The sequence below is a fragment of the Gavialis gangeticus genome, unplaced genomic scaffold, assembly GCF_001723915.1.
Source record: "Gavialis gangeticus isolate Ggan-Ray unplaced genomic scaffold, GavGan_comp1, whole genome shotgun sequence".
In the NCBI taxonomy this organism is placed as follows: Eukaryota; Metazoa; Chordata; order Crocodylia; family Gavialidae; genus Gavialis; species Gavialis gangeticus.
Window position 1 is genome coordinate 103,171,214 of NW_017729033.1, and position 10,678 is coordinate 103,181,891.

The window sequence follows — 10,678 nt, forward strand, 5'->3', positions numbered from 1 at the left end:
GAACTTGTAGATAGCCAGTAGATCACCTCTCAGCCTTCTATTATGGAGGCTGAAGAGATCCAGGTCCCTCCGTCTCTCCTCATAGGACCTTACCTGCAAGTCCCTAACCATCCGAGTAGCCCTCCTCTGGACCTTCTCAAGGTTGTCTACATCCCTCTTGAAGTGCGGCGCTCCAAACTGGATGCAGTACTTTAGCTGCGGCCTTATCAATGCCACGTAGAGAGAAAGTATCACCTCCTTAGACCTGTTTGTGATGCACCTGTTAATGCACGATAAAGTGCGATTAGCTTTATTGATCACTTTGCCACATTGTTGACTCATGTTTATTTTGGAGTCAACTATGACTCCGAGTTCCCTCTCTGCTGCTGTGTTGCTTAGAAAGTCATCTCCCAATCTGTAAGTGTGATGCTGTACTTCCCAAGTTAACTGGGATACCTTCAGTCTCTTTAGGAAGTATTCATTTCTTTTGAACTTAGCTAAATTTTCAATGTTATCCTCCTCTCAACAAAAGCCCGCCATACCTAGCACTCCATGTGCAGTACACTTCCTCACTGTTATCTTGGTACCATTTTGTCTAGTGTCCCTGTAGTATTAAAAAATTGCCTTCTTTTATCAGGATGAAGCTCAAGGAGATTGATCGCACTGCTATTCAATCATGGAGTCCTGCCCAACATCATCCCATTTACCTGGCCACGGGTAAGTCCCTGAAGACCTCTATGCTATGAGAGGGGCTTTGTAATTACGCACAGCCTATATTATGATACAGTGGCTATAGCTGAACCTTAGAATAGAAAATGAATGTTCTGAAGTTTGACACAATAACTGAGCGTGCAGTACAGTGTCTACTGAAGGTAACTTTCCAAGTCATGACGTAGCAGCTTTCCCTATAAATCGTACACTCACCTGCCCATGCTTTTACATATTGTAAAAATGCATTTTCCCCTATCTATACTGCAACCTTGATTCCTGTATTTCAAAGCTCCTCTTTCTCAACTGATGAGATTATAGTTCTTTGTTTTTACCAATGCTAGCGGCTAGTCAGTAGTTTTGGTAGCCCAAACCAGCTGTCTGCCACTTCTTTAGGCTGCCTAGTGTGGGTCAGAGGTAGGCAGATAGGTGGGTAGTAGGACTGAGCTGCCACTGCTGCTTTTCTCTACAACAGCACAGGGAAAATGCCAATCATCACCATTTCTTCCTGCAGTGGCAGAGGAAAGTTACTGGTGCTGAAACCCCCAGCTGCCAAAAGCTGCCAAAGCCCCATGTCTGCAGACTAGATCAAAGGGCCCTATAGGCTGAATCTGGCCCACAGGCCATAGCTTGCCAACCCCTGGCCTAAACTATTCAACATCAGCCAGCTTTTCCATTACATCTCTTGTGTGAAAAGCCCACAAAAACAACCACAGGGAAAAGAAAAACTTTTCTTTCCCTGTTGCGCTGTCTCCCTCTCTTTTAAAGATTCTAAAACCATCAAGGGAAATTTGGGGAAAAGTGAAAAAACTGGGACTACTTTTCAGCTCTTTAAAAAAATAAGAAAAAACCCCCACCAAAAACCCTGCCCACATTTCATGTTGTAGGTACCTTAGAATCTGGAATCATTTTCCCATTGTGTTTGTTAATGCCTTTAATGATATGCAATTCCATTCTTACACAATAGTGTGCCTTTAATGCATATCATTTAAAATAATGTGTTTCTCTGTAGGTACATCTGCTCAGCAGTTGGATGCAACTTTCAGTACCAGTGCCTCCCTAGAAATATTTGAGCTGGACTTGTCTGACCCTTCACTGGATATGAAGTCCTGTGCTACATTCTCCTCTTCTCACAGGTGTGAACTGGAGCTTTTACGTTTATGTTCTGCTTGGTACAAATGTATGCTTTATGGGAACCTACAGTTCATCATCTGGAGGGAGAGGACAAGGTGCAGAGGTTTAACTCTTCTTGACTTCAGTTGCTCAGGAGACAACAGAGTTTTGCTGTACAGATTGTAGCTGCATGAGTGCTGTTGCAGTTTAAAGGATGGAAGAATGGCCCTTGCGGATAGGATTGTAGCCTGGGACTGTAAAGAGTTCATTTCACTTCCCTTTTGTCCATTAGTATCTTGGGTTGGTGTTGGTTAATGTACAACTGAGGGACAACTGTAATCCCATGACAGTTTTGGGGAATTTGGAGAGAGCAGAGGGAAAATATTAAATATGTTATTTCTTTTAACAGTAGGACAGTACAGTTACAGCTTCTGCATGTTGCTTCATCCCATTGTGTTTAGGTGTTGTAATACTGTAGAACTTGCATAATGTGCTCAATGGGTTTTCATTAGATTCAAAATATAGACCAGTACTTAAACCTGGACACTGAAAGTTTCTGGTGATTTTACTTCATTTAGACCCCTGTGACTTCTAAATTCATGTGTATACATAGCAAAAATGGACATCATGAACACTAAAACCCAACCTATTAATAGTTTTTGGGATGGCACACCACTATTGTGTAGTGGCTTTTGATCATTGCAAATTAACAATGTCAGTGAAAGCAATGAAGGGCTCTTCTTGGCGACAGAAAAGGAGCTGAAAACTTTCCATTGGCATTGGATCAGATCCATGCATCTTTCATGCCACATACAATGTCAGCACAAACCTTAGTCCTGCTGCTGACCAGTAACTTTGTCAGTGAAGGTGTTTGGAATACTTCGTTTGAGAGTTGTTCAGTCAGTGAGTATGCTATGTATGATAGCAGTGTGAATGCATCATTTTATGAAAGATGTTTATTGTAGAGTTATAGAATACTATAGCTCAGTGAGGTTTTGAGATTTAAAAATCCAAATCATTGGATGGATAAAGTAGACATCTAATGTCAGTTTATGCCATAACTGGAAATATATTGTTTTATTTTCCATGGTGCATTTTAAAACTTGAAAGGCTCAGATTGGTTTACAAAGTTTTAAACTTGTCACAATTGCTTGTCATTTTAGTAATCATCAACCATTTAAAGTGTAAGCTTTCCAGGGAAGGAACTATGTCTTCCTCTGTGCTTGTTATAGCAGCTACTGCAATACCTCCTGAATCTGATTAGATTCTTGAGCTAATTAACATAATGAAGATAAGAGAAATGAAGGCAGAGATAGGTAGTTTGCTGTGTTAATCAGAAGTTAGGCAGGAAGCTGGGCAGAGTCGCATGTTTATAGACTAATTCAGAGAGTGTTGTCAGCAACAGCTTGCTGCAGGCCCATTCAGAGCATCCAACAGAGCAAGTGGGGGTTCTAAATAGAAAACATTCATTTAAATGATAGGGAAGGGGGAAGGAAAGGAGAGAGGGCACTGCTGAGAGAGGCAACAGTGATAAACACAGCAGAAAAACAGGTATAGGGGTTATAAAAGATAGCTCATGTAATAGGATGATAATCTATAATCTCTTCTTAGACCATACTTAACATATTCCAGTCGGTGGATGGATTGTTTTTTTGTTCTGCGTTTTCAAGTTCAAGTTAGTTTTTAAGGTTTGTTATTTAAGAACAGCTTCTCTGAGGTCAGCGATGGCCTATCCAAGGAGGTTAAGTGTTCTGCCACAGGCCTTTGTGTCTTTTGGAATGGATGTTAAGTTGATGTCCATTCTTTCATGGAGGGGTTTGCTCCATCAGTCCCATGTCAACAGCAGAGGAGCACTGTAAACACTTGATGACATAGCTGGTAGAGGTGCAGGTGTTATAATCTGTGTCCCCCAGGACTGCCTTGAGATGGTTGCTGTTTTTTCAGGAGGGGTTGAATGTCATTAGTCTTTGGTGTTCAAGATAGGGGCTGTAGGTGATGACCAGGGACATTTATGCACAAGCCCGGTGGGGGGGCACAGAAGAGCTGCTTTAATTAGAATTAAAGTTCCCAGAGCATCATGTGTATCTGTGCCCCCACTCTGAAAAATGTCGGCGGGGGGCTTTAACAAATGCTTTTCAAATGAGCTTTAGTTAAAGTGCGCCTGCCCATTTTTCAGCACATTTTTGATGCACATGACACTAAAGTCTGCTCAATTAATCAAGTCTGCTCCAACACACTATAATTACAGTGCATTGGAGCAGCCTTGCTGCACATGTGCAGGTGCCCAAGGATTCTGTTGTTCTTATCATAGAGTTGGCATTGTGGCAGTTAAGAGTGGGGTCTGAGTCTGGTTTTGTTGATCTGAATGCTATGGTTTGGGGATTATATTATAAGTGTAGAAACCCCTGCTGCAGATCCATAATGGGTGCATCCTGGTTGATGGGATCTGGGCAGGTATGGTTGTATCGTAGAGTTTGGCTGTAGATGATGGATCTAGTGGTATGCTTCGGATAAAGGCTGGTGTTGTGAACATAGCTGTAGCAGGCTGTGGGTTTCCAATACTGTGCAGTAGTGATGTGGTCATTTTAGCTTTCACAGTGGCATTGAAGGAATGAATTTGCTGGGTAGAGTATTTCATAGTAAGTTTGATGTAGGGGTGCAAGTCTTTAAAGTTCTGGTAGAATTTCTGTAGCAATTCCTTCCCATGTGTGCATATGATGAAGATGTCATCAATGTAAAAACTGACTTGAATGTGAAATTGTGGAACAATAAATCATCCATGGACTGTGGATTGTGTTAAGTATGATCTAAACAGGGACTATGGATTCTTATCCCATTACCTGGGCTAGCTTCTGTAACCCCAATATCCCTGTAGTTCTGCTTTTGTTTACTACTTTTGCAGTGCCCTTTCTCCTTTCCTCCCCTCTTCCCTAAACTTTAAATGATTGCTTTCTATTTAGAACCTCTCCTCCCTGCAGGTCCATTCATAGCATCTTGACTCAGTAAGTTGTTGCTGATGACAGCTTGTGCCTCTCTGAGTGAGTTGATCTGTAAGGTGCCACTCTACCCTGCCTTTTGCCTGACTATTAAGGTCATTGTGGCAGGGTGGACATGAGTTTTAGAATACTGCAGCCGTTGTTTTAATGTACATTATTGGAACTATGGTTTCCAGGTTGCTTTGGTTGCGGATATGGCTGGGGGTTCTTAAAGTCTTGTTTGTGGCTTGTGACCCTGGTATTACTGACGTGTTGTAGCTTGTGAGAAGCAAAATGGCATGCGGTTGCTGCTCAGTCTTCTGCCAGTGGTCAAAAGCAAAATTGCCACTGACTTCATTGAGAGAAGGATTTTAGACTATGCTCTTTTTCAGTTTCATGGTTACATTTGTTTAAAACCCTGAGATTTTTTTTAAAGGTTCCTAAAAGAGTTTGCTTCCCTCAGCTCAATCAATTTCAAGATTTTTGGGACATCCTTTACATGCCTTCAAAATCTGAGCCTGATGCCCATTGCCTAGGTATTTGTCTCTAAATCTGCCCCATGGAATATATTGCAACAAATTTTGTTATTTTAAAAAAGAAATAGATATCCCAATTGCTGACAGATGCATCAGCCTATATTTCATAGAATCATAGAAGTCGGGTTGGAAGGGACCTTGTAGATCTTCAAGTCTGACCCCTGCCTGGGCAAGAATAAAACTGGGCTCAAATGACTCCAGCCAGGTAGGCATCAAACCTCCTCTTAAAGACCCCCAGGGTAGGAGCCAGCACCACTTCCCTTGGAAGTTGGTTCCAGATCCTAGCCGCCCTAACTGTGAAGTAGTTCTTACGGATGTCTATTCTAAACCTACTCTAGCAACTTGTGGCCGTTATTCCTTGTTATGCCAGGGGGCGCAAGGGGAAACAAGGTCTCTTCCAAACCCTTCTGGTCCCCCCTAGTGAGTTTATAGATGGTCACCAGGTCCCCCCTCAGCCTTCTCTTGTGAAGGCTGAACAGGTTCAGTTCATGGTCCAGTGATGAGGCCTTAAAAAATAAGATCATACTGAGATTTGCTAAGTATTTTGTTATCAGAAACATCCTGAAACTTTTGGAAGCATACTCAAAGACCAGAACACAGGAGGAAAATCACTGTACAGTTAACTCAAATCTTTCCTCCACACCTCTTTACTTTTTAAGATTTGTAGTGTTGAGATGTGTTTGGGTCTTGCCATATGTCATTTCTGGTAAAATGTCTGCGTGCCCCACCCCTGTTAAATGTGTTGCAGGGTCTGGCCAGCGTGCTGACTTTGAAAACTGACATACACAGACAAGTTGGGCCACTTTATGAGCCTGAAGTACAAAAGATGATTTAAATGGCAAAAATGCAGATGAGAAGAGCTTCTGTATCAGGGAGACTCTTCTCCTTGGGCCTCCATCTGTCTCAAACAAGTGGTGACAAATATCAGAGATTTGATTTCTCTAGTAGCTAGGCATGCTTACAGTTTTAACTCAGGGTCCTCTTTGCAAACATTCTCTCAAAACCTCTGTGAACTAGCTAAGCATTGACCTGTTTTTGGAGTCTTGTACTGAGGTGGACAGAAGATGAACAGAGGGGCTCTAAAGAGAGTCGGTTACAGACTCCTATAAAACCTAGGCATCCCTAGTCTTCTGCTTTTAGTTTTACCACTTGGCAACATTTCTCCTTATGTTTAAAATATTCTTTGTTAAGAAAAATATTTGAGTATCAGTACTTAAACGAAGTATGTTTCAAAAACAATTTATTTTGCTCAGTGCATTAGATTTTGCACCAGTTTAAGAGTTTTCATTATGTTGTCTGAAAAGTTAAACAGGATGTACATCAAATCTGTCAATGAGCACTTTCTTAAATTGTTTTAATTTGTATCTTTTAGGTACCATAAGCTGATATGGGGGCCTCATCGAATGGCTTCAAATGGCAGTCTTTCAGGAGTTCTGATTGCAGGTGGTGAAAATGGAAATGTTATTTTGTATGAGCCAGCTAAAATTATAGCTGGAGACAGCGAAGTCATAATTGCCCAGAAAGACAAGCATACTGGACCAGTAAGAGCTCTGGATGTTAATATTTTCCAGGTGAGACTTCTTTCATTCAATGTACACTGTCATAGCTCAATAAAATACTAAAATAAATGATTTCCCTTGCAAAATTTTGAAGATAGTATTGCTGTTGTGTGTATATATATTATTGTATATTTAATTCAAATAAAATATGTTAGTGAACCATAACTATTTGAAGGGAACGATTTTCAAAAGTGCAAATTGGTTCTCAGCATTTAGGCTGGTTTTTTGCTCAGTTTAGACCCTGAAATGAAGCTGACTTTTCATTATGTTTCTAGTCAGTGTTACTTTCCAGTTTTAATTTGCTGCCTCAGAGTTTTCCTAGTCAGCAGCAAATATTTATTTTTTCCTAAATGTTGCTGCCATTGAAGCATTAAAAAGTAAATATTTACTTTTTAAAGTTTTGTGACCCTGCCACTTGTATTTTTGGTTTCAATAAATACCCAGAAACTACAACTCGTAGTTTCTTGCATAGAATAGAGTTCTTGAAAATAATAAGGCTTAACCACAAGCTAATAATTTATTGTCAGTAAACATATATTACCTTCAAGGTACAGCAGCCTTTTTAATTCATGATTGTTCTGTGACAAATTAATTTGTTTTGATTTACTAAACAGCACATTTTATTTTTTCTCTTGAACTACTTTTACTAAGAAAATAATTTGTTCACTATGCTTTGCCTAAATCCCATTGTTTCTGTTCTGGTGTGCTACATGTTTGGGACCTTGTTTTGCCAACAGCATTGAAGTGCAAACAAAGCCTACTGTTTAAGTAACTGTATTCTCTTGAGTTCATTTTTCTCAGTTTCTGTTGCTATTCATGTGGCATTCATTGTCTGTCTACAAAATGGCTTTGAAAGCTGCTTCTAATCCAGGAAATATTCTTACAGGCCTTGATCTGATGGACATTTAACCATGTATTTAACTTTGTTCACATGTGTTGGCCCATAGAGGTCAGTGGGGACTAGTAATATGAAAGTAGTTAATCACCTGTTTAACTGTTTGTTTAACTGGGGCACTAGCACAGTGAGGTCATTTTATGCAGCTCCACTGCTTTCATGTCAGTTTGCTGCACAAGTATGCTTTAGAAGGCATGGACCATTGCCCTTAGTAATAGCGCTAGAAATTTTAAGGAACCTTGGATTTTTTTGTACAGTACATAAATAGTTACATCCTGAGTTGTATATATTGATACGGTTCCAAGGGTCTGATGTACAAAATTTAAGAAGGTAAAGGCTAAAGCTGGAAATACTCTAACATTTATTGGTATGTCTCTTTGTCAGACAAATCTTGTAGCTTCGGGTGCTAATGAGTCTGAAATCTATATCTGGGATCTGAACAACTTTGCCACGCCAATGACACCAGGAGTTAAGACGCAGGTATTAGATTTGTATTTTTCACATGAAATAAAGGAATCTAACTGAAAAATATGCAGATTATTTAAGTGAATTGAGATCTCGTGGAAACATACAGAATTGAATCAGTTCCAAGTAGTAATCATTGTTTGCAAAATTGAAATTGCATATTGCAAGGATTACCTTGAATTTAAGTCCTTGATAAACACCTGATGAGGTGAGAGACGCTCCTTAAAATACTTACCCACATTTCTATTGGAAATAATATCCATACAAACATTTTATATTCTTGCATAAATTTTAAAATATTTTTTTAATGTAGTTCTAAAATAAAAAGACTCAAGTTCCTTTTTGCAAAAGGTAATTGTTGAGACATGCTTTGCTTCCAACAGCCCTTAGAAGACATCAGCTGTATCTCATGGAACAAGCAAGTCCAGCACATCTTGGCATCTGCCAGTCCTAGTGGCCGTGCTACTGTGTGGGATCTCAGGAAAAATGAACCAATCATCAAAGTCAGCGACCACAGCAACCGGGTAATTCATTAACTTTTCAAAAGTCTTTATGAGTTATCCTGCAAAAATGTTAGATTTATTCTTGTTAACTAACACAGATGACCACATAGATTCTCCTTTAACTCTTAAGTGATGCAGGGACCTATATATCTGCCTCCCTTTTTAGACTGATGGAGGATCTGTTAATTTTTTAAGGAATAATTATCTGGTGGTATAGTATTTTAGGCTATTAATTTTGCAAATTATTCTGTTAAAATTTGGCACAGATGGTTGGAAGTTTAGAATTCAAGCAAAGAAAAGGGGCAGTATTCTCACCAGTGAGAATTTAGGCAGGTTATGGGAAATGCACCATATTGATCAATTCAGTATTAATCCATTCAGCGCTGCAGCTGAAAGACTTCATTAAAATAGATTGAAATGGCATAATCTTGAAAATTGTGCGTCTGAAGGAGACTAAAGTGGATAGTCCATTTCTGAGTGGATTTAAATAGTTTTGTTTCTACAATGAGGGGTTCTTGTAGCTCAGGTAGAAGGTTCAAAGAACTCCTGTTTTCTCTGGTGCACAGTAGCCAGTCAGGAGTGCAGGAACTGATTTTACTCAAGGCTGTCCACAGGAGGTTGGGGGAGGGGGTATGAATCCATGCCTCCTGTTGCTGTGTTGGCAGGGGACAGGGAGGAGCATGATGTTGGAGGTGTAGAAATGGAAATGTCCCGTTCATCCAGAGAGAGGACCTCCTCAAGCATGGTTCCTTCTAGAACTCACCTGAATGCATTGCTGAGCAGTGAGCTGTGCTGTGATAGCATAAAGGAGAATTCCACATCAGGCTGATTGCCATAGGACACCCAGTGGCAGTATCTTTCTATGTAAGGACTTGTGCTGCTTTGCTGGCCATCTTAAATTTACGAACAAATTCATAAAGAAAAATAGTTAATTGTATAAATAGATGCTTATATTGGTAAAGGATTCAACACCTATAACAGCCTTTGGAGAGGAATCAGCAGTTTAAAAATAAACTTTTGAGTAAGGTATTTCAGTCTTAATATGATTTGCTTTTTACCATCTGCATTTTGCGTATATGTCAGTAAAGACGATGACTGGTGGACTGGTCTCTTTCAACTTTGAATCATGCTATTATGTTTGCCATGAAACCATTACATACCAACAAATGGTTTTCATTAAAATCTACATACTTTGCATGAAAATAGTTATACAATGGCTTTGATATATTCTGTGCTGAAATATAGATGTTTTTCTGTATATGTTTTCATTTATATTTTGTACTAAAATATAAAATTTGAACCAGAACCATGTGGTAGTGACCCTTTGAATGATACAATGAAACTCTAATTTCAAATAGCATTCTAGATGTTACAAATGAATATTGTAAGGAGCTGAGTTGGGAACTTATTTCACCCTAGTGCCTAGAATTACCATAGGTAACTTTAGGATGCTGGGGTGCAACCTATCAATTATCTGTTCTTTAGCAAGAAAAGAGAATTTTGATCACAACCTGCTGTAATATGTCCAGCAGTCCTGTCATAGAATAATACAGCTACAAGCTGGCAATAGATGTTCAGTTCAGCCAGGGGTGAGCAATTAGTTCGGGTGGAAGGCCTCTTATCGAGTTTTGGCAAGCCATTGAGGGCCGCAAAGGTAGCCTCCCCCTGCCCCCTGGTTGTCATCTTAGGACAGGAAGTCCCACCCCCTAACCCCTGACCTTTGCCACCAGAAGTCCCTCCCCTTGTCCCCCAAAAGTACTCCTTTCAGCAGAGGAGTTTGCCATCTTAGAACAAGAAAAATAACAAATTATGTTCTAAAAATCAAATTTGTACTTCATTAATTAATTTGATTACACAATAGCTTAAAATGAAGCCTTCCTCTTGTATATTTTTTGGGGGGGGGCGCTGTGGGTTTGTGGGGGATGTGGGTGTGGGGTGGGGGAGC

At 39.9% G+C, this 10,678-nt stretch overlaps 1 protein-coding gene across 1 annotated transcript in view; it reads left to right on the forward strand.

The window, feature by feature from the left end:
- Positions 1-616: 616 nt before the first annotated feature.
- The window catches only part of SEC31A (SEC31 homolog A, COPII coat complex component), a 97,653-nt gene continuing 87,591 nt past the window's right edge, over positions 617-10,678 (forward strand). The window contains exons 1-5 of the mRNA XM_019525993.1: positions 617-696; positions 1,700-1,823; positions 6,684-6,882; positions 8,150-8,245; positions 8,614-8,754. Of these exons, the coding sequence (XP_019381538.1) occupies positions 618-696; positions 1,700-1,823; positions 6,684-6,882; positions 8,150-8,245; positions 8,614-8,754 (639 nt within the window). The 5' untranslated portion in view covers position 617. The remainder of the gene's footprint in view (positions 697-1,699; positions 1,824-6,683; positions 6,883-8,149; positions 8,246-8,613; positions 8,755-10,678) is intronic.